We start from the raw sequence: 23,829 nt of genomic DNA, 5'->3' as shown, positions 1-23,829 counted from the left end.
GAAGGCAAAATACGTTTTAATGATTTCTGTGGCCCCAAGGGCAACTGTGTGAGCCTGGCAAGGGATGGCGGGGCTGTCATACAAAGTAGGCAGCCAGGGCTGACATCTTGTCCTTTGGCCGCCTGGCACTGGGCTTCACTGTGGGCCGACGGCCCCGGGCCCGCCCCCGGCCCTGCCTCCTTCCTGGCCCGCCACGGTGCATGGGGTGGCAGGAGGCTGCGTGCTTCAGCTCCACTAGCTCTTGGAAGATGGGGTCGCAGAAGACGCAGCCCGTGTGCTGTGTCTCGTCGCCTGGGAGCGGGGACTTGGCCTTGTTGAAGTCCACAGCCAGCAGGGCAGCCTCACAGGTGCTGCAGGTGTCGGCGGACACCCGCACGCGGTAGGCGTTCTCGAAGCAGTGCGCCACCACATTGCACTTGTTGCAGGCCACCTTCCACTTGGGGCCTGAGGTGGGGTCCAGCACCAGCACGCCGCTCTCGCATTCCACGCATTGGCCGATGCCCAGCATGCTAAGCGAGTGCTGGCAGGTGGGGTGTGTGCACTCGTTGCAGCCCATGCCTGGTGGGGAGGGGGCAGCCCATGATGCACACCAACCCCCACCCTGTGCTGTGTCCCCCCCCCCCCCACCCCCCCTGCTGCCACCTCCCAGAGGGTCTTCCCCTAGGGCCTCATGGTCCAGATCTGTCGTCCCAGCAAAAAGTGTTCCTTGATCACCCTGGGTCTGGATTCCCCCACTGCCCTTGCCCCTGCTTCTCTGCTTATCTAAAACCTCCTCAACCTGTGAGTGTCACTCCCCCTCCCCCCATCATTTCCAGAAGGCCTTCCCGGTGGCCTCCGGCCAGGTCCATTCCCCCTCTTCACTTTGCTTCCACAGCCAATTCCCATCAGCTCCATGTGGCTCCTGTGCTGCTGGGTCACACGGAGCCACTGGCTGCCCTGAAAGATGCTGGAGGGCAGGGAAGGGCCTCAGTAACCCTAGTAGCCCAAATGCAGGCTGTCCCTGCCTCACAGGTGAGGCTTGAGTCAGGAAGGGTGAATTGAAACCCCTGAGGGTTCCCTAGACCCCTTGATGAACATGGGTAGATGCCTCTTGCTGTACCTCATTCCTGTCTGTAGCATGGGGTGAACACGCTGGGCCCTGTACCTCCTCTAGACTCTTGGCTCAGTGCTGTTGGTGCCTCCCACTACCCACCCCTACCCATGCACATGTGTCTCCTTTCCCCAGTAATGACTGTGAGGATAGAGAACGGAGGTAGACGCTGACTGAGGGTGCACCCCTTGCCAGGTGGGGCCCCCCAACCTGCTGTATCACTCAACTCAACCTAGCCCAGGAGAGGGCACGGCATGCCTACTGCCCAGATCCCGAGTGAGTGGATTACAGTTGCCCTCTCAATTATGACCAGGACAGAGAGTGGCAGACTGGCTGGCTCCGCCTCAGCAGTGCCCAAGTACACCTCAGGTCTCCTGTACCTGAGCCGGTGAGTCCAGCCATAGCGTGGGGGCAGGGCAGGGGCTAGACAGGCACCACAGACACCCAGGGGGGATGGGGCAGCCTGTCTTGGGAGGCAGCGATTGAGGCCAAGAGACGGGGCACTCACCTTTCTTCATGTCTCGGAAGGGCGGGTGATTGGCGCAATAGGGGCACAGTGGGTAGCTCTTGCCCCTAGAGCCTGAGGACCACAGGACCAGCTCGAAGTCATCCAGTGGGCACCGGAGCTCCTTGTAGAGCTTGATGGTGCCATTCTGGGGGAGGGTGTAGGTCTCGTCACAGTGGGAGCAGTGCAGGCGGCTGGGCTTGGCCTGCAGAAACACCAGGGAAGAGGCTCAGGGTCACTGAGGCCACCCTGCTCTCTGGCCTGCCCTCACTCTCCTAATACAGAAGTAACAGGTGACATGTAGTATATAAGGTATATAACATGATACATAAGACAGAATATGCAGCACTGTAATGTGTATGTAGTACATAATATATGATACACACAGAAAATCTAACGTGTATACAAAATACATAATGTGTTACGTATGTCACACACGTAGAATACATTATGTTTACATATTACTTATGTATTATGTATGCATAACACATAATACATATGTATACTTATGTACACAACAGAGACATACGTAGTAATATATGCGCAATATGTAATACATAATATGTAACCCATAACACACAATGCATAATGTGTAACACACGGAATATGTATATAATGTGTAACTTATAACATGTAACACAATACATAATGCATAATGTGTAGCATGTTGCCAGGCAAGGACCTCTCAGGCAAGGATCCATAGCCATGAGTCTCAGGACACCTGCTCCAGGCATGGAGAAAGGTAGTTCTAGAACCCCTGCATGTGTATTAATGCCCAGGATAGCAAATAATGTGTTGTTAGGAAAAAATGGACAATGTGTTTAAGAGCCCCCACAGCTCACATGTTCCTGGGGTCAAGGGGAAACTGGGTGTCTGTTGGCAAGGCTGCAGTAGGCCTCTCATTCTTGTGTGGCAGCCAGAACAATGATTTCTTTATGACTAAGGATAAGGCAGAGGTCTACAAAGGTGACAGGACTTGCCCAGGTCTGTACACAAGGGTGCTGTAGGCCAGATGGGGTGGTCACAGCCCTTCACCCTCATTTACCTGAATGTACTTCATGAACCGGTGGCACTTCCCACAGCGGGAGAGGGGCTTGCCCGTGGCTGCCAGGGGTGAAAAAGACACCTCCATCAGTTCGTCCATGCCTGAAAGCAAGCAGCGCAGGAAGAGTCACATCCTCCTAGCCTCCGGCAGCCCGCCTCAGACACGTGCACGGAGGGGGAGGCCACAGCAAGCATCTGAGTAAATGCGTCTCTATCCCTGAGGGTGCTAGGGTAACAGGAACAGCAGGGCTGCGGCCTCATGTCTCACATGAGCTGGGTGCCTCGTGTGTGGTGTTAAGATGCGTGCTCTTGGGTCAACTGAGTGACTCACTCGGTTAAGTGTCCAGCTCTTGGTTTCGGCTCAGGTCATGATCTCAATAGTTTGTGGTTTTGAGCCCTGCGTCGGGCTCTGCGCTGACAATGTGGAACCAGCTTAGGATTCTTTCTCCCTGTCTCTCTGCCCCTCCCCTGCTCGTGCTTTCTCTCTCAAAAATAACTTAAAAAATATCTTATTAAAACACAACTTATTAAAAAATACTATTAAAAAAAAGCCCGCTCTTTAACCCCAACGATGGTCCAGCAATGAGATGTTATTGCCCTGTCCTCCCAAAGGAGCCCCGGAGCCCGGAGCCCAAATCTGGACACTGGTCCCACAAGGCTGGGGCAGCCCTGGCCCAGGGGCCTCTGGCACAGGGGTAGGGAAGAGGTGGGCTCACCAGCGATGGAGTCCACGAAGTAGTGGAACTTCCTCTTGAAGACATCCAGGGTGTGGCCCAGGACTTGGCGGTAGTCAGCTTTGCCCTGGGCGATCAGGTTCAGCTGCTTCTCGACTGCACTGCGGATGGTGGGGAGCACCAGCTCTGCATCTGCAAGTAGGGGAGTGCTGCTGTGAGCACTCGCACTGGGAAGCTGTGGCTGCCCCCACCAGCTCAGGCTGCAGTCCTATGGTCCCACGCCTTTCCTGATCTCCTACCCGGAAAATCCAGTGTCGAGTGGCCAGGGGCATCCTGTCTCCAAGACTGTGTCACAGTTCCTGGAAGTCCTCAGGCCAGGTCTGTGCCCTGCCATCTCCCCTAAGACCCTTGGAACCTCTCTGGGACAGAGCAAAGAGCTCTGCAAGGAGGACCCAGACCCCATCCGGAGCTGGTCTGTGGGGAAAAGCCCTTCGAGCCTCCTCTCTTGGATCCTTTGCACTTGTCCATTCATCCATCCACCACATAGAGACCCTGCTGGAGCATGTCCGGGGCTGGGCGGGGGGGGGGGGGGGGGGTGACAATGTAGCACTGTTCCAGTGGGAGTTGACCTGCCACAGGGCCATGGCCTGTCAGAGGCTGGGGGCTGATGAATGCAGAGCTGCAGCCCAGGCCAAAGTCAGGGAGCAACAGCCAGCCAGACTCATCAATCTCTTTTCTTTTTTAAAAGTTTTTTGAATGTTTATTCATTTTTGAGAGAGAGAGAGAGAGAGAGAGAGAGAGAGACAGTATAAGCAGGGTAGGGGCAGAGAGAAGAAGCAGGCTCCAGGCTCTGAGCTGTCAGCATAGAGTCCGACATGGGAACCGTGAGATCATGACCTGAGCTGAAGTCTGACACTCAACCGACTGAGCCACCCAGGTGCCCCACGGACTCACCAATCTTGTAGTAGCCATGCACCAGGACGATGCCAAGGTTGGTGGGTTTGAGTCGGCGCCCGCTCTCCACAGTGACGTAGTTGCGCTGGCAGATGTTGTTGATGTGCACGGGGATGCTGGCGTCTGTCCCTGAAACACATAGCAACACATACCAAGTGTTCCATAGCAGGCTCCCCATCAGACCGTAGGCTCCACCTTTGCTCCCACTCACCATGGGGACCCTGGTTCTCAGCCCCCTCACCTCTGTTTTTGGCTAGCACTGTGCTGGACACCACACCATGCGTTTTGAGAATGGTCTTGTGAATCCAAAAATGGCCCTCCCAGCGCCGGGCGCTTAATTCCCCTCTACAAACAACAGAGGCTCATGGAGGTTAAGGAATTCTGCCAAGGTCGTGGGAGCTCAGTCTGCCTGCCCCTCACATTTGGTAAATGCGACCTCCTTGACCTCTCCCTGCCTCAATTCTGAGACATCTACCCCTTCTAGAAACAGGGCTCAAGACCCCTGAACACGGAGGAACTCCCATGCTCTCTGCCAAATCGTCCCCTCTGAAACCTGCTCAGAACTGCCCACTTTCCAGCTCCCAGGTCCCTTGTGATTAGTTTCCAGGATGGCACCTCCCCTAGAGACTTCAGGGTCACCTGGCGCTGCCAGATGCTGCCTTTACTGCTCCCCCGTGCTGAGGAGCCTCCTCAGATGGTGCTTAGAGGCTATGGAGGCCATTGAGGTACCGCACTGGAAGGACAATGCTGGGATTAGGATCTGAGCCCCAGTATGCTCCCCGCTGTGCCCACTGCATTCTTGCCACTGCCGGAGTGGCAGCCCTTGCCAGTTCCTTTTCACACAGCCCTGGGGGCTCCCGGTTAACAGGGCTGCCCAGGGCCGCTGTCTTGTTCAGAAGGTCACAGGAGCCCTTTACACGGGCTCATTTTGGTTATGGGATCTGGGCTGCTGTCCAGTATGTGGCTGCAGGGAGCCATGGATGTCTTGTCAATGGGGAAGGACAGAGGATGCTGGGGGAGCAGCACCCACACACCACTGTCACCAAACCCAGGTGAGACGTTCCCTGACAGTCACCTGTCACAACTGTTAGTGACAGAACAAGACTCAGGCACAGCACCCTGGGTTGTTCTGGCCCTCCAGAGCTGGGTCAGCTGGTGCAGCACATCAAACAACAGGCAGTTCCCATTAGAGTGAACATTGCCTGGGGAGCTGGCCACACCTTGGGCTGCAGTTACTAGGTGCTGGGCACGGAAGAGTCACTGAGCAGGTCTGGACCTGCTCCTGGGATGGAAACCCTCAGGCCCGGGGCCTGGGTGGGCAGGAGGGTGGGTGCACCCACCAATGCCGTGCTTCTCCATGAGTGTGATGAGCTCGGCCTCTGTCAGGTAGTCGGGTGGGTTCGTCTGCTTCTCCAGCATCTTTATTTCACTCACAGCAAAAGTGTCGCCCCTCTGGCAGGTGGGCAGGCTCTCCTCCAGAGGCACACTCTGCCAGGGCATGATCTCCGTGAAGCCTGGAGGGAGAGGGTGCTGCCACTTAGGGTCCCGTCCCAGGCAGCCCAGGCCCAAGACCCTGGGCCTCCCTCCCCAGGTTCAATGGAGAATGTTCCGTCTGTCTGTGGAGGTGAGGGAGGAGCCAGTCTGGCCCTGCAGTTTTACCTGGAGAGATGACGGTCTTCCCTGTGCAGGTGAAGTGCTCAGGACCAATACGGAAGGAAATGGTGCTCTGGAGGTACTTGCAGTCGTAGCTAACTGTGGCAATGAAATGTCTGGTGATGTACTCATAGAGCCGCCACGCCTCACTGCCTGCAGCAGGCAAGGAAGTTGGTTACTGTCCAGAAGCTCTGGCTCTAAAGACCCCCCAGCACTCTCATTCAGGCGGCAGGGCCCTGGCCATCAGCACAGAATGGCAGGGCTGGCCTGCACTGAAGCTGGAGAGAGGAGTAGGAAGTGCGCAGGAAGGGAAAGTGAGTATCCTGTGCTGTGGTGGTTCCTACACAGTTACAGCTCCGACCTCTGCTTCCAGGTGGGACTGCTCTTCAGGGCCTGGTATGTTCTTAGTTGGTGACTGCAAGCTTGGGTGGTGCACAGTGGCTCCTGTCTCTACCTGCACGGTTCTCCCTTTCCCTGCCTCCTCCCAGTACACAGGCCCCCACACTGCCTTGGTCGGGTGGGAAGCAGGAGGCACACCCAGTGGTTGGGCCCCAGCACTCCCTGTCTTGGTCCCGTCCTGTCCCCTCCTTGCCCATCTGCCTCACCCTCCTGCCTCCTACGAGCAGCCACCTGCACTTGCACTCAGGCATACCACCCCACACCTGCTGCCACCACTTCTCTTCTGTCTTGCCCCATGGTAACAGAACACAACCTTCAGGTGACCCTCTGTGCCACAGCTGGGGGCAGGTGGGGGAGGGAGCCCCCACACTGCCAACGGGGCCCGACACTGTCCTAAGGTGCCACATGACTATAGCTTCCCACCCAGAAACTTGGTGTGTGTGTTTGAGTGAGTGTGTGAGTGTTGGGGGGAGTGACTGATACCTAATTCAGCCTCTGTGGCAGACCTCATGGGGGTAATGGGGGGATGGTCACCAGCATCATGGCCTTTCCGTGGGCGGTTGATACCTTCTGTTAACAACCGCTTTACCTGAGGGAGAAAAAACAAAGCAGTGAGTCTGGGCATAGCTGACTTCCCACAGGGAGGAGCCAGCACTAGTTCTGGGTTTGGCCAAAGTGCCTGGGAACACGGGTGTGCGGTGGCTCTGCTCACCGTGTCGGCCCAGTAGGGGTGGTTGGCCTGCTGCCGCAGAGGGCCCTTCAGGTCAAAGTTCTCAGGGTAGTGGGTGGTCTCAGTCCGCGGGTAGCTGATGTAGCCTTGCGTGTAGAGCCGCTCGGCAGTCTGCATGGCATGTTGTGGCCCCATGCCTGTGAGGGATGGGAGGCTCAGTGGGCCAGAATGTTGGGGATGGCCAGGTCCCTGCTAATGGGCCTGGGCACTCAGCCTCCCCATCAAAGGCGGCCAGGGCCTCCTGGCAGGTGGAGGTGGTTCTGAGTGGGCACAGCTAGAGCACAGAGCTGCTGGCCAGGCCACTGTGCCCATACAGCTTTACCTGAGGCCGAGGTCCTGAACCTGTAAAGGTGGGCCCAGGACAGGGATGCTCCACAGTGTCACCCTCATAACACTAGTGGCTATGCTGATTAAATGTGGCCTGCAAAGTGCTGCTCTCTCACATTCTGGCCATGGAGTACAACTGTGCCTCAGCATCTGCTGATGTCCCACTATGACTGCAGAATTAGCACACACCCCCTGTTCTGAGCTCCGTGGGTGTTTCTGTCCTCGTGGCACTCCAGGACTACTGAGGGAGGGCAGCAGAGGCTGCCACTCAGCTATTAGCCACTCAATGTCATCACTGCCCTCCGAGGATCCCTGAAGGTGCTGTTCTGAGGACACTGGCCAAGGTTTCCCCAGGCTGCAGAGGCACCAGTGCCTTGAGGCCAACAGCTGTCAGAGACAGCCAACTTTCCAGTCAAAACCCCTTCTTCCTCCTGGGGCAACAAGGCTCAGAGACATTACATCAACACTGGTCACACTGGCCCCTGCAGGACATTAGCCTGGGGCATTAACCTCCCACCCCTGGCCTCTCTCCCTACACCAGGGAAGCTACTCTGGGGTGCTAAAGTCAGGACATCTCTCTTGGGTAGTGGCAGTCATTACCACTGTTGCTGTTATAATACACCATTACAATAATTTAATCCTTTTAGAACAATCAGCCCTGAGAGATGGTCACAATGGCTGCTGTTTTCTTGTGAGAAAACCAAGGCTCCAGGACAAGAAAGAAAGTAGCCAAGCTGACACTGGACCAGAGTTTGGGTCCAGGGCTGGAATTCCATCGTCTAATGCCTCTGAGGGGACTCCACTGTGCCAGTGACACACAGGCCTGCCCTATAGGTGGTCTCTGACCATGGCCTGCCATGTGTTTGGCCCTGGCAGCAGCTGCATGGATGTTCAATAATATGGTCTATTTTCCCCACATAAGTCCAAAGGGGCTGTTGCATATTAACCGATAATCATCCAAAATGGAATCCTCTCTCGTGTTTGTCAGTTTGTTATTACTTATTTCCACTCTGGAAATGAAATCTGCACGAGGCATAGATTCCCACTAAGCCTCGAATGACACTGCAGGTGAGCTGTGGCTTGACATAGGTGAGCATGAGGCACTCAGCACAGGTGCACACAGCGGGGGTGTGGGGGGGGAGGGGGAGGGGGCACTCAGCACAAGTGCGCATGAAGGGAGCATGAGAGTCAGCATCACCCTGGAAGCCCAGGCATTGCACCAGGGCTGAATGGCTCACCGCATGCCTGCTCCAAGCCCTTCGGGGGCTTTAGAGGAATGCCCCTACGTACCCAGAGAAGAGCTAGCTACTCGCAGCATCTCCACAGTGTTCAGGGCAAGGGGCCTCTGCTTGGCCTTCTCTTTCCGGCTTGTGGCTTCCACCTAGAAGACAGAACAGATTCCGGGATTTGGGGTAGTGGGGAAAAGAGGCCATAATAGAGAATCAGGAGGTATGGGCAAAGGGTCTGGTTTCGTTCATTTGGTCTCCCTGCTTCTCAATTTCACTTATCACAGTGGTCTCAAGACTTGAATATTTATTTAGGCCAAGGAAGGGAAAAAGAAAGAAAATTCTTTCCAAGAGAACTTTCTAGGGAAAGAGAAAACTTGGAGAAACGGGGAAGAGCCAAGAGAAAGGGCTGCAAATTCAAACTCCTACGGGAGCCAGTGGCAGCCAGGCCATGGGGATGGCAGGTGAGGGCTGGAGCAGACCACGGAGTGCAGGCCCGTCTCAGGGGCAGTCAGCTGCCCTCACTGCACCTGAGTGCTTCCACCAGGGCCTACCAGTATTGCTACATCTTCCAGTTCATCAGCAAAAGCTGCAAATCAGGACTTTCATGCGAAATCTCGTGACTTTCAAATGTTGGTGACCATTTGAAACGTTTATAAACGTGAGGCAGTTTAGATAAAATACTAGGCAGCTTCCAACTCTGGGCAGAACAGTTGTTAGAAAAGAGGACTCTGTCTTGCCTGGGACAAAAACAATCCAAACTCAACTCCAATGCCTCATCTCTCCCAATCCCATGGAGACATGGCCAAGGCAGTGCCTTCTGAATTCCAGACAGACCAATGTGGGGGGTTAATTTGGGACAAAATGGGTACATGCTTCCGTGGAGGCTTGGGATCACTAGGGTCGAGATCTGGAGATGATGGCAGTGAGTCTCTTGAGGAACATGGTCAAGGATAAAAGCATGAGGCAGCTTTGGAGGAAGTTCTAGAAGCCTGAGTCAACTGCATGGGTGAGCAGAGAGCACCCAAGGAAGGCTGGAAAAGGACAAGAGAAGGTGATTGAAGGAGGCCAGGCTGTGCCTCCATGACTCTGGTAGCTGTTACTGCTGTGGACCTCTGTAATGGTGGCAGAACTACTTCTATCCCAGGTAGGCAGCCCCTTGCCAGGTGGTGTCACCCTTTTCCTAAAGGTCAAGCACATGTCCCTCAAATTCATAAAAACCCTGAGTAGGAAACACAGCACCATAAAGGCCATGAAAGCTGACTGAGGTTGGGATCCCATGTTAGCTGTGTGACCTTGGGCAGGTTCACTGATGTGCACACAGGTCCCTCCAGAGTTGTTAGCATTTAGAGATCACAGAAAGGGGACATCTGTGTGAAATGGGCATGGGGCGGTGCCCGGAACAGGGTAGGTATGTGGCACACTGGTTACTGCAAGCAGTTCTGTAACCTTTCTTCTTTCCAAAAGATGTCTGTGTTTTAAAGAGGGACAGAAAGATGGGACCCTAGGCCACAAGCTACTCTTCCGGCCAGAGGCTTCCAAGGTCTACTCCCAGCCAGAGCAAACGTGACAGATGTGGGTGGGGCAGGCCCACCTGGGCTTCCTTCTCCAGCTTTGTCATGTTTAAAAACATCTGTGCGATTTCCCGGTCAAACACTCGCACTCGGTCCCAGTCCAAAAGAAGAGATCTGTCTTTATCGGCATTAACCTGGAGGAAAAAGTATAAAAGGACAAAACAAGAGAGAAAAAATCCAGGTAAGCCCACTGCCAGGAGTGAAAATCAAGAGAGATGAAGCTGGTCCTTGCCTGGGAGCAAAATGATCCCAGCCCTAAGATCTCACAGTCATACCTGTACAGGTGTGCAGGTGTACAGATATGTAGGCTGAGACCCAGCCCCATCCCAAGGGAAGACTGCTCTGACTCCAGGCTTCTGCCCCGAGACCAGGCAGGTGGGAGGGGAGCCGAAAGTCAAGGCTGTGTCCTTAAGGAGTGTTAGAAACTCTGCCTTGAATGCCATCCCTGCCCACGAGGTGCAGTTGGTCCATGGGCCCCTAGTCCTACGTCAACCAGACCAGCTCTGTATTATGTTTTAAACCTTATAAGAAGCTCACATGGAGAATTTTATTTGGAGAAAGGGTTCTAAGACTTTAAAAAATTTGAAAGTCAGTGGCCTATAGCCCTCAGTCCAGTCCTTGGACCTGACCATCACAGCTGATGGCCCTAGGGGTGACCCTGCCCCACACTGCCAAAGTGGAGTTCATTCCTGCTTACCCAAATTCAATGCATCCAGGCCTAACCTTATCCTGCCTCTCTATGAAGGCTGGGGTCTCTTCCCTGGACACCCCGCAGACCACTCTCTAGCCTCTCTCCTCTGTGCCCTTGGCCTCAGGCCCTTGCATGGCTATGATGATGGTGGAAAACTCTGAGTCCACAGCCCAAACCTGGAAAGACCCAGTGTGCATAGGGAAAGGAAATCAAACCTTGGCCTGTAGCACCCAGTAGGTCTCTGGTTTGAAGGACTGGATTTTATCGTGTCTCTCCACACAGAAGCCCAGGGTAGGGGTTTGACATGGTCCAAAGGAGATAAGGGAGCTGTCTAGATTGCCATATTTTCCCTGGAAGTATTTAGTCTGAAACCTATAAGGAGGAGGGGGCAGAGAAAGATATTCCGGTTATGTATTCACTCCAGACACCATTGTTAACCACCCATGTGAATCCAGCATGGGGCTACTAGTGAGTGCAGGGAGGGGACCAAGGTGGCTTCCCTGCTCAGAAGACAGGGGACAGGGTGAGGTCATGCTCAGCATGGGGGCTGGGAAGGGTGTGTGCAGGCAGAGAGGAATCATGTGTGTGCACACGTGACACAAAATGCAAGAGAGAAGAGCAGAGGTTCCACCCATCCCAGGTCTGGGAAGCCCTTCTACTATATTCTATCCCCTCCACCCTCTCCTGAAGACCCACACAGTGTAGACAAACACTCTGCTTATCAAGTAGTGGCCTGTGTGGTGTCATCAGCTAGACAGACAGTTCTTCAGGGGTTTTAGAATGTGGATGTTGGCCTAGTGCTAACCAGGTCCTGGGGTGGCAAACAGGGACCAGAAAGACAGGGGCTCTGGCTAAAGGGAGGGCAGCCAGCACCTGGTGAACGCGCAGCCGATGCGCAGGTCCAGCTCCTGCCGGGCATCCACTGACAGCGCCTCGTTATGGTCGGGCTCGCCCAGGCGGGCCATGGCGGCGCAGATGTCCGTGTCCGTGATGGAGCTGAATCTGGCCCGGAACACCGTCTTTTCACCACCGTGGGTTGGATTCATGATGGGCAGCACGGCATCCAGTACCTGGGGGAGGCAGCCCAGCTGTAACCCACCACTGAGGTCTTTACGTCCTGCTCCACATTTTGCCTGTGAGGCCCGGGGCTGACCCTCAATGTGTGTGACTCCTGCCAGACCCTCCTCTGTCTCCTTCCCTGTCCAGAAGTCTCAGTCTCTCCACAGAACTCCTGCTACATGGCTGCTCTTCCACCCACTGACAAATCTGTTCAAACATCCCCCTTTTTACTACCACCCTTTCTCTCATCCTCTGCTCTCATCCCCGCCCAACCAGCAAATGCTATTGCCATGGGTGCAAGGGAGCTCAGTCACCAAGTCCATCCCACTTGACCCACTTCCCTTCTTTCTAGAGGGCAGAGTGCCAGGAGGGGTAGGTGGAACTTTTAAGAGACTGGAGAAAAGCCAGGGAAGGAAAACAGATATGAGGTGGAAAAGGCAAACGACAGGAGGGGTAAGGGCGCAGGGGACCCCCATGGTATGGGGCTTAAGAATGGCGGGGTGGGGGCGGTGGCCCTCTTAGGGCTAAAGCACAGCAGGGGCTTGGAGCCAGACTCACTAAGAAGGCTGTGCTGTGGGAGGGGAGTCACACTGGAGCCTGGCCATGCAGCTTCTTTACAGGGAAGAGGTGCCTTTGTTTCTAAGGGGAGAGAGCCTGGTGAGCTTCCACTCCTCGATGCAAAGGCCCCCCAGGGGAGGAGCAGCCCTGCAGGGGAGGGGCCAGGAGAGGAGTGTCTGGGAAGGGACATAGCGTGTTTCCTGAGGGTGCTGCGCTGGAACTTGGGGTGCCCTGAGCACCCTCTGCCATGCGGGAAGCATTTCCTGAGCCCCAGGGTGTGCCAGGCACCAGGTGAGAGCTGGGGACACAGAGGCAGGAGGGTGAGCCTCACTAGGGGACACCTCCAGCCAGGACCAGCGTGGGGGCACCACAGCCATAGATGAGGCAGGCACCTGCTTCCCTGCAGGGAGGGTGGAGACAGGAGGTGGGAGGGTATCTTGGGTGGGGAGAGGACAGTGAAGGCTGGAGGTGAGAAAAGGAGTGAGGAATGTTGCTGAGTGTCAACCAGCCTTGGCCAAAGGTCCCTGAAAGGTGCCCAGTGGCCAGGATGCTGGAAACCAACCCTCTCCTTGAGGCAGCTTGATTGGGAAACTCCCATCCACCCAGAAAATTCTGCCCTTTCTGTTTGCTCTCACAGTGAGCCCCAGCAGGGGAAGTAACACTCCTTCACCCTTGGTAGAGTCCATGCATTTGAAAGTGTCTATGGAATTTTCAAAATAGAGGAGGAAAAAAGGCTATTTCTAAGGCGACATGGCTGATTCCCCACTGCAGCCCCAGAACGGGATGACTGCGAGTGAGGTCGGTGGGAAGGTTGGCAGTGAGGACCTCAGTGGGCACCCCTCTTACCTCAAAGCAGATGTTCTCCCCTTCCTTGTCACAGTCCAGCCACAGCACGATGTAGTCGCAGCCTTTGCCTTCCACCTGCCACATAGCACGCAGCGACTGGCACCTCCACAGCCCAGCCCTTCAATGCCCACCCATGGTGCTCCCGCCTGGCCCCTGAGCCCCAAGTAGGAGGGCCAGTGCCGAGTGGGACCCAGGCTGAGCAGAGGAGCTGGCTGCACTTAGGCTGCCTTAGCCACTTATAGAACTTAGCTTAGAACTTAGTTTTTTGGGCACAAAAAGTCATTAATGCAATGCTGCACTGAAAAAGGGCTGCAATAAGACTCAATGTTAATAGTGGTTGTCTTAGTGGGATCATGATTTGTTCTTCCTTCTACTTTTTAATATTTTCCATGTGTATGCATTTGTTTTAAAATTAGAAAAACCACCACCAGTGCCAAACGATCTAAAAAACAGAATTTCTGCTCCCCAGGGCTGAGTGACAGGGCTGTCCAGGAGGGCCAGCAGGGGGCGCTCTCAGAAAGGGTTGCAAGGCCAGCCCAGGCATCCAGCAAAGGCCGCCAGGTTCAAAAAAGGGGGAAGGATTCAGGAGGCCTCCTGCAGTGCAGGGGGGGCCCCCCCCCCCCCCCCCGCCGGTGCCTGTGCTCTTGCATGCCCCACACACCTGCAGGAACTTCACCATGTTCAGCTTGGGGTTAGCTTCCTTCTTCTCTGTTGGGGCTTGGCTGAACAGCTCTGCAGGGTCCACCTTGTCCCACTTGTTGTACTTTCCTACAAACCACAGCCACAGTGACATCTGAATCACACTTCCTGGCTCACAGGGCTTGACCTCTCCAATCGTCATAACCTCAGGAGGATGGTGGTGGTCTCACCTCAAAAACGGGGAAAAGGAGGCTTGGAGAACACTTTACCCAGGGCAATCCCACAATTGGAGGCAGCGCTGGGCCTTCGTTCCCCTAGGCTGCTGAGGTGACACCACACCTTGGCCACCCACAGGAGCTACCACTGGGCCGGGCTGCTGCTACTCCAACCTCACTTCAGCACAGGCCCTGTGGCTGGAAGTGCCATTCCTGGGCTGGCTCACTTTGCTAGACCACTGAACTATACCACTCATACCTCTGTCTTCTCTTCCAGCCTGAATTTTTGTAACTCTCCCCCTACCTGGCACTGACAGGTGCTCAGGTGATCCCTGTGGGGAATCAATCTTTTGGGCCTCTTATCTGGTACATCCACCTACTTCTCTATTCAGGGCTCAGTGCTTGCATGCTTAGCCCTCCAGCTTTCTTTTAGTCTCCATTTTGTGTAGCCTGGGAGAATAGGGTCAGATAGAGTCAAGTTAAAATTTTTTTTATATGTTTTTATTTACTTTTGAGAAAGAGACAGAGTATGAGCAGGGGAGGGTCAGAGAGAGAGAGAGAGAGAGAGAGAGAGCGAGTGAGCGAGAGGGAGAATCTCAAGCAGGCTCCAGGCTCTGAGGTGTCAGCACAGAGCCTGATGTGTGGCTCAAACTCATGAACCACAGATCAAGACCTGAGCCGGTCAGACGCTTAACTGACTGAGCCACCCAGGTGCCTCAAGTCAAGTTTAAATCCTAGCTCCCCAACTGCCAGCTGGTGATAAAACTCAGTCCAAATGCTTGGCGACACAACTGAATTGATGTCATTGTTGTCACTGAGCAATAGGAAGGAGACCTTGCTGTGTGCTAGGCTCTTTACCTTCACTGTCACACTTAGTCCTCAAACAATCCTGGGAAGTGGATGGCACTGTTGTAAGACCCACTTCACATCTGTGGAACAGAAACTTGTAGAAGCCCCAGTCCCAGCCGACTCTTTGTCAACCACAGGGCCCTGCACCTAGCTCTGTTGGGTACTAATGCTGGCTCTTCCAAGGTGACACAACAATGATACAAGGATGACAATGACAGCCACTGAATGACCACTGGACAATAGTCACACTCAGCAGGAACCACCTCCCAAATGCCTGCAGAGGCCAGGCCCCCTAAGGTGGGCATTCTCTGCCTCCAGGAAGCACAGGAAGGAGCATAGGGTGTGCAGTGACTAAGGGGTGCCTCTGGGATGGGGACCCAGGGGCACTGAGCTCCAAAGCCAGGGTTCTGGGCATGTCACCCAGAGACCCTGTGTCAACCCTCCACAATCTGCTGGCCTTAGGACTCACGGGTTCTGCACAAACTCCTTGCCTGGAGCCCTCCCCTGGCTCCAAAAAAACCCAGGGGAGCACTTCGCAGGGCTTCCCTTAGCAGGGTGGAGGGTGAGCAGGGGCATGGGGGGCTTACCCAGGAAATCCAAGGTCATCACATGACCACAGACAGATGTCATCTTGAAGCGGACGGGCTGGCCAGCGAAAGTCCCTGTGTACTCGTGCACTGAGCATGTTCCGTTCAGCCCTTTGCGTGAGGACATGTTTCCTACAGGGCAGAAGTGCAGTGACGGCTGCTCCAGCAAGCCACAACTGCTGTGGAGGCCCCAGGCCCTGGTGTTGCCTCTCGGAGGGCCAGAGTACCCCTTCCCCAGACTGGTCAGTGATGATGTTCTCTGGGCCACTGCGGGTAACGGACTGCTGAGAGGTCATGGATCTCACGGAAAACACCGCTGCTGACCAACCAGTATGGTGTGCTCTCAATGCAGAGCCCTGTGTCTCTGAAGGCCAGGAGCACCCTCTCTGAACACTCTTAAGAGCAGACACTCTTGGGCCCTTTCTCTGCATTTCAGCCTCATTTCTTTCAAACTTTACTCAAAGGTATCCAGGGACCTCATTATCAAATTCCACGATATTCTCATGCTCCCCCCGGACAGCCCCTTGGCTGACCTTTCTTAGCCTCTGGGAAGTGGGCATGTCTCAGCTCTCCCCTCCCTTCTGGAGGGATGCTAGCCCACTGTCCTAGCCAAGGGGAGGTCATGGTGGACATCTGCCATTTCTGGGTACCCAGCATGCAAACACCCTTCCTTTCTGGAGGGAATTCAGAGATGGGAGGGGAAGTAGCACCCCACCAACTATCCCAGTGGCCAGAGTTAGGGTAAGGAACACATGTTCCCTTTCTTAGTGTCCTGGTGTCTCAGGAGGACCGCAGCCAAGGGTCAGCCTAGTGGCTACTCTTGAGTGACATAAGCACACAGGCTGCAGCTGTAGCAGTCATGGGTTGAGGGTCCAGTGGCAAGGGTCCTGTGGTGACGACGTTCGCGGCATGGCCTCAGACTTAGACTGGGGTCTCAGACTGGGGTCAAATTTAGACTAGGGTGGGGTCTTGGCTCTGTCTTCTTCCTTCCGATGAATTCTCTTTCTGGGTAAGTTACCAGGGCTGGTTGCTGTTTATGACCAACAACATGAGAGGCACAGTACTTTGACAGCAGCCTGCCTGGTGTTATGCTGTGAAGTGTGCCTGTACCTTTTTGGAGTCCCAGCCCTGGCTCATACCGGATGCGGCAGTAAATGCATCCCCCAGTGACTGATACCAAGGTGCCTCGTTAGCACTTGCTATCTTGAACCAAGTCAACTCCAGAGAGCTGGAAAAAGAAAGAAATGACCACGCTCATAGATTCCACCCCCCCCTCCCCCCCACCGCGTTGGTCTTCCCTACCTCGAGAGAGGATTTTAGCAATAGACTGGGCCAAGGATGGCTTTTCTGCAACCATGAGCACGGTCCTCATCTTGTCTTAAAGCTGCCAAGGGCTTTGGCCCTTCCCACTCCAGTTTCAGAGAGATGGCAATGAAGTTCAGAAATTGCTCTGCTCTTCTTTTTGGCTCAACACTGCTGTCAGCGCTGACTCCTGAAGAGAAGAAAAGACACGTAGAAAATAATAATGCTTCTAATGGAATCTATACCCCTAAGAAGGAAATTCACTTTAAAAAACAAAAAACAGGGGTGCCTGGGTGGCTCAGTCGGTCAAGTGCCTGACTCTTGGTCTCAGCTCAGGTCTTGATCTCAGGGTCATAAGTCAAGGTCGTTGGGCTCTGCGCTGGGCACAAAACCTACTTAAAAACAACAACAACAACAACAACCAAAACACAGGGGTGCCTGGCTGGCTCAGTTGGTAGAGCATGTGACTCTTGATCTCGAGGTCATGAGTTCGAGCCCCGTGTTGGGCATAGTTTAATTAAAAAACAAATAAATAAGCAAAAAGAAACCTGAGGTAAGAAAAAGAAGTTAGGGAAACTTGAAGACACTAAACAAATCAGGGCAATGGAATTGGCTCGGAGATGACCTTGGGGATTTAGGTTCCTTTGGGAGACAGTGACATGGCTCCATGACCTCAGGTCTGTCTTGTCCCCAGATCCATGCTACGAAGGCTTCGGGGCCTTTGGACCTGGGCTGATGGGCTGGAATAGGGCAGATGGCCCTCCTCCCAGGCCATGGTTCTGTTTACTCCTCAGGGCTGAGGGCAGCACCTCCACCTCAGCTGAGCATCAGGATGCCCTGGGACATTTTATAAAATGCAGATGCCCAGGCCACATTCTTCAGGTCTTTCTGATCCACAGCTGGGCGCTGGGCCTGAGATCCACTGGCCAGGGAATCCAGTCCCCAGAACTTAATAGCCCCTTGCAATGGGCTCCAATCTACCTTCCTGCCTGCCCCACACAACCTCTAGCATTGCAGACCATGCTTTTGGCCAATTAAATTGGACACCACTGTCTAAAGAAAAACATATTCTTTTTTTAAATATTTTTTTTTTCAACGTTTATTTTTATTTTTGGGACAGAGAGAGACAGAGCATGAACGGGGGAGGGGCAGAGAGAGAGGGAGACACAGAATCGGAAACAGGCTCCAGGCTCCGAGCCATCAGCCCAGAGCCTGACGCAGGGCTCGAACTCACGGACCGCGAGATCGAAGAAAAACATATTCTTAAGCCTCTGTTCCCTTGCTTGGAATGTACTACCAAGGCTGGAGAATGCAGCCTGGCCGCGTAACGGCTGGGCTCTAGTGCTAACTCTAAAGAGCTCTTCTAACACCCATGACAGTATGAGTCATTTCCTGCTGTCCCCAGTCCATTACAATGGACTGTGCACTGTGCCACAGTTAGTTACTGCCTCATCTCCCCACCAGCACAGGAGCAGCCTGAGGTCTAGATCACTGCTGGCAACTGTAATAGCTAGTTCCATGACTGATACAGGACATCTAATACCTGCTGGCTAAATAAAAGAAACATGGGCCCTTTCTGTCTTTTTTTTTAAGCTTATTTACTTATTTTGAGAGAGAGAGAGAGAGAGGAGCACATGCGCGCACAGGGGAGGGGCAGGGAGGGAGAGAATCCCAAGCAGGCTCCATCCTGTCAGCTCAGAGCCCAACGTGGGGCTTGAACTTACCAACTGTGAGATCATGACCCGAACCAAAATCAAGAGTCGAATGCTTAACTGACTGAGCCACCCAGGTGCCCCTGTCTTTTTGATCGTTATAGATATGGCCTTGACATTGACAAGTATGGCACTGTATTAAAAAAAACAAAACACCAAAACGTGTCTTCTACTGAGACAACTGAGCCACCTTCTGGGAGGAAAATTAAAGCAAGACTTCTACTTTATAATTTCCACCAAAACATAGTCTAGATCTAGCAGAAATTTAAGCAAAAAGATGAAACTAGAAAAATACTAGAAGAAAACAATTTTGGTATGAAAGATACCTAAGGATTTCAGAAGCTCAGAAGCACACCTCTTCACGTTTAAAATCATTTGATTTCCTTTCCTGTGAATGGTCTATTCATATTTTTTATCCTTTTTCACCCTAGCTGGATTGCTGTTTTCTTATTTTTAGGAACTGTTAATATAATGAGGAAATTAGCTCTTTGTAGTAGGAGGGCCAGCAACACCCATCACGGCAAATTAGAGATAAAATGTTTACTGTTTACTCTAACAGTAAGTAGTAGACACTAAGCAAATACTGATTGAATAAATGGCTGCATGTATGAAACAATAATTTTACCTGCAAAGTGAATAATAAAAATACTTTTAGATGTCTAAATTTTAGAAATTCATTTTTTAATTTTAGTTTTATTGTTTTTTTGAAAAATTTTCAATGTTTATTTTTGAGAGAGAGAGAGAGAGACAGAATGCAAGCAGGGGAGGGGCAGAGAGAGAGGGGGACACAGAATCCAAAGCAGGCTCCAGGCTCTGAGCTGTCAGCACAGAGCCTGACCCGGGGCCTGAACTCACGAATTGCAAGATCATAACCAGAGCTGAAGTCAGAGGCTTAACCACCTGAGCCACCCAGGCGCCCCTTAGATGTCTAAGTTTTAAAAACGGACTTTAAATCTGTATGAGTATTACAAGCACTTGTCACTGTTCTTTTTTCCTATGGTGTCAGTTTCTAGAAGTTTCATATTTCTACTATTCCTCTTCACATCTAAGGATCCTAAATACCTTTTCAGTAAATAATTAACAGATTCTTCTCTAAAGATCCCTTTAGAGAGAGGGCACCTGGGTGGCTCAGTTGGGTAAGCATCTGAGTCTTGATCTCTGCTCACATGATCTCATGGTTCGTGAGATCTCACTGTCAGCACAGAGCCTGCTTGGGATTCTCTCTCTCCCTCTGTCTTTGCCTCTCCCCTGCTCATGCTCTCTCTCTCAAAATAAATAAATAAATAAAAACTTAAAAAAAAAAAAGATCACTTTAGAGAAAAATGTTTCACCCTAGCATCTTCAAAGGGATTACCTCATTCATCCACGGCTAGCCAACAAAGGGCCGTCAGCATCTGTTCTGATTTCTGGTCACCCGTCCACAGGACAGACTAGTTGTTACTCCCCACTAATACGTGTTGGTCTTTGGTAGTAGTGGCTCTAAAGAAACACACGTTCTAGTTCAACAGTTTATATTTCAGTTCTGCATGAGTACTTTGTGGAAAAAATATGACTTCCTTTAAGGATTCAGAATCACAGAATCCTGGGAAAGGGACCTTGGTGATGATCTGGTACAACCGTCTCAAGGAAGAACAAACTAAGACTCAGAGAAAGGGATTTTCCAAAGGTTACCTGGGAAATTTGAATTGGGGCTGAAACTCATGCTTCCTTACTTCCAGCCGGGTACCTTTTTTTTTTTTAAATGGCACCAGGGTTCACCTCTTAAAAGCATTCTCCAGTTTTAACTGTGATTAATTTTCTGTGATTATTTGGGACTTATTTTTCCATTAAGGCACACTCAGATTTCAAAAGGGAAGTCAGTAATAGCTGAAAGCAATGGTTTGCAACCTTCATTATGCCATTGTTGTGTCATATACCATCTTAACCTTTTTGCTTTACCAACATTATTATTCACTTAAGTTTTTGCTTTTTTAAAAAACCTTAAATGTACATTTTTAAAAAGGGAAATTGTATAGCCTTGTAGGAACTGAAAGCCTGTGATCAATGGCCAAAACCAGGTTCTTTCCGTAACCTATGTCGTGTATCGGGTTTGGTCTTGTTTTCTGGTAAAGCTGAGCCTAAAGTTCGTTCTCTTATTTCAAAAGGGGAGATCAGCAAGTGCTAAGGCAGTGTTGACAGCAAATACGCAGGGTTAGCCTGTTACTACCCTGTCAACTATCAACAGCAATACCACCAATGGTATGTGTCCTTTGGGAGACGCTGTACATAATAAGGTCCTTTCTGTCAGTCTTATAAACAAGTGAACTTGGCTTGGGAGTGGAGGCCTCGCAGGGGTCCAAACAGCATGCAGAGCCCTAGGATTTCCCACCTTAGCAATTTAACCCAATACCCATGGAGTCAGGAAAAGAGGGAAAGAAGACTCCTCCTTTGGAGGCAAACAATTGCTACAAACTGCTACTTTGTTTAATCTTGCAACAGCTTGACAAAGCTGGTTTTGTAATTTTTAAACCATGATTAAACGGAGGTTCAGAACAATCCAAACTAGTGCCAGGTGACCTTTGCCAAGGCTCTGGGGAACCCAGGGCTAAGTGGCCATCAAGCCCACGTCGGGCTGACTTCTCCACGTCCTGTTCCCTAAGGCTTTGTGCTTAAACACAAATCTTTAGAGGCAAGATTAGGTTACAGTCTTCTTTTTTACCTGTAAGAAATTAGTGCCTCCGGATTCTAGCTGTTTTGTTCACAAAAGGACCTTCCCTCATCTCCATCAACACCTCAGAGAAACACCCGGTTGCCCTCACGACTGAGCCAGGGCCCAGGTAGCGGCGAGTGGAGCGTGCCCTGACTTGGCCCCGACCTCTGCACGGCCTCCCTGAACCTCAGTTTCCCTACTCGTGACAACAGATTCAGACAACAGACCCCACTTAAAAGAACCGCGGACCAGGTTGACGAACGAGAGTATTAACTGCAGCGCCTATTCCTTCCAGGCACCGGACTAAGCGCTGGCCGATCATCACCTCCCGGAACCGCCAATGCAAGCTCCGGGGCGGGAAAGAGGCGGCGAGAATGCAAGGAGGTCCTCTTCCAAGCCCCGGGCTTGGGATCCCTGGGCGCCCGGCCAGCATTCGGGAAACGTGCCCCCAAAAGGCCGGCGCTTCCCGCTTCCCCGCGCCGCCCACCGCTCACCCGCCGCGGCTTCCGCCTCAGCTCCCGCTTCAGCTTTCGCTCGGGTGGGGGGGGAGGGGGCGATGCGGGGAACTCGGCAACCTTTACTTCCGGGTCCGGCCGCTGCTGGCGTACCTTCGTCTGAATTCCGGTGCGCGCACGTCGGCGTCCGAGAGTTCCGTGGCTCCCACGTTCCGGGAGCATGGTCTCCAGCCAGCCCTTGCTCGCCGCGGTCGGTTGGGGTCCCCAAACCCTCCCACCCAGATCCCTCCTCGCAGCGGTCCTTGGGGGGGGGTATCCCCAAGCCTCCATCCTGACCCCTCCCGGAGGCCTCCCCAAATCCTCCACCTTATTCTTCTCCGCTATTGCGATGCAAAAATGACAGTTGTTATAATGATTATGAAAACCGGATAAGCATGAAAATATATATGCTGTTGATAATTAAAATAATTAAAACTGCAGATGTGTGTATAGCAGGCTTCTTTCGATGCTATGCACCTTTGTGGAACGAACGAATGCACTGTGTAAAATATATCTGCAAGATGAATTGGGCAATAAAAGCAGTTTTTTTGTGTGTTAAAGCATTAGGATTATGGAAGACTTAAAATAATTTTCATGACCTTATTTTAAAATATCTTTTAAATAATAGCATATACACATTTCCCTTGCACCCCGCAGACACTTTCCCCAACCTGCCTTTATTGGAATACTAGTCCTGATAGATGCTCTGGAAAAAGAAAAGTTTTATGGTCAAATTAAGTTTGGGAAGTGCCAAAATTTAAAAGGCACAGTGAGATTCATTTTCAAAAGAGAACTCCTGATTCCAAACCCACTCTTTGGCAGGGTCTCCATCTCCAAAATGGCATCTTCCTGCTTGCTCAAGCCCAGTGCCTTGAAAGCATCCTGGATTTCTCTCCTGCCATCCCCGTCTTCAAAATATGTTTGAGATCCAATCAATCCTCCCACCTTCCACTGCCACCATCCTGATCCAAGCTCCATCTCCCTGGACTCCACCCTGCACCCTAAGGTCTGTTCTCCATACTGTTATAGCAGTCAGTACTAAAATTGGATCTAAGGAATGTGGCCAGTTGGCAGAGAGGCAACACCTGAGCCCCTCTGCTGTTTTAATCCAATTTGGGTTCATTCGCCCACCAGGAGGTAAGACCTGAGGCCAGCAGGGGGCGCTGAATAGTCAGCTGCCTCCCCCCACCCCCGCCCCCTCGCCCCTCGACCTGGAGAGCCTTGCAGCCTTCCCTCAGATCTCCCAGGAAACTGCAGGTCAGGCCTTCCTGTGGACCCTCAGGTTGACAAATGACCCATATTCAGAGAGGAACCCTTTGATCTTCCTTCCTTACTACACAGGTGCCTGGTAGTGGTGGATGGGATACCTGAGAATTCCCGGATCTCTCTTCTCTCTCCTTGGTTATAGGCTTGATGGGGTTTTGGAGTGATGGGAGTCCCAAACTGACGGCCAAGAAAGAATTCTTAAGACGTCTTTCGTGCAAAAGAAGGGGATTTTATTAAAGCACAGGGACAGGACCCGTGGGCAGAACGTGCTGCCCTGGGGTTGTGGCTGGTGACTGATTGTATACCTTCAGGTTGGGAGGGGGTTAGGGATAGTGTTTAGTCTCTAAGGAATTTTGGAAGCAAGTTTTCCAGGACCTTGAGGGGTTAGCTGCTGTTAGAAAAAGGTCATTTATTACTGTTTAGTAAAAACTCAGGCATGAGACCCTTTAGATGTATATCAGTGGGTCATAAACTTGGAATTTGATTGTCAACATATATCTTGGGGGTGGGGGTGAGATAAGGAAGTTTCCAAAGGAATTTTTGGTTCAGGTTTATTTATTATTATTATTATTATTAAATGTTTTATTTTATTTTCGAGAGAGAGAGAGACTGAGCACAAACAGTGGAGGGACAGAGAGAGAGAGGGAGACACAGAATCCCAAGCAGGCTCCAGTCTCTGAGCTGTCAGCACAGAGCCCAACATGGGGCTCAAACTCACAAACTGTGAGACCATGACCCGAGTTGAA

The 23,829-nt window shown here is 52.3% G+C and overlaps 1 protein-coding gene and 1 non-coding gene across 6 annotated transcripts; one reads left to right on the top strand and one right to left on the bottom strand.

The window, feature by feature from the left end:
• Window positions 1–21,887, bottom strand: TOP3B (DNA topoisomerase III beta). Of its 5 annotated transcripts, none has more exons than XM_030336395.1 (19): window positions 21,818–21,887; window positions 16,923–17,112; window positions 16,760–16,848; window positions 15,621–15,752; window positions 13,992–14,098; window positions 13,331–13,405; window positions 11,741–11,937; window positions 11,083–11,239; window positions 10,197–10,310; window positions 8,667–8,757; window positions 7,032–7,186; window positions 6,803–6,908; window positions 5,927–6,073; window positions 5,608–5,781; window positions 4,268–4,396; window positions 3,356–3,505; window positions 2,641–2,741; window positions 1,599–1,800; window positions 1–558 (listed from the first exon to the last, which is right to left on the bottom strand). In XM_030336395.1, exons 4-19 carry the CDS (start codon window positions 15,745–15,747, stop codon window positions 77–79), a joined length of 2,514 nt encoding a protein of 837 aa, XP_030192255.1. In that variant the 5' UTR covers window positions 15,748–15,752; window positions 16,760–16,848; window positions 16,923–17,112; window positions 21,818–21,887; the 3' UTR covers window positions 1–76. The 5 variants fall into 5 exon arrangements, with proteins under 5 accessions (XP_030192255.1, XP_030192252.1, XP_030192251.1 ...); XM_030336392.2 differs by lacking the exon at window positions 16,760–16,848 and adding an exon at window positions 19,989–20,113 and having other exon boundaries at window positions 21,818–21,863; XM_030336391.1 differs by lacking the exon at window positions 16,760–16,848.
• Window positions 17,359–17,431, top strand: TRNAK-CUU. Its single transcript has one exon. It is a non-coding gene; the product is annotated as a tRNA-Lys (tRNA).
• Window positions 21,888–23,829: the final 1,942 nt, after the last annotated feature.

This window comes from Lynx canadensis, chromosome D3, assembly GCF_007474595.2.
Source record: "Lynx canadensis isolate LIC74 chromosome D3, mLynCan4.pri.v2, whole genome shotgun sequence".
NCBI classification, from domain to species: domain Eukaryota; kingdom Metazoa; phylum Chordata; class Mammalia; order Carnivora; family Felidae; genus Lynx; species Lynx canadensis.
Note: the sequence above shows the minus strand (reverse complement) of the source record. Positions and strands in the feature narration are given on the sequence as shown.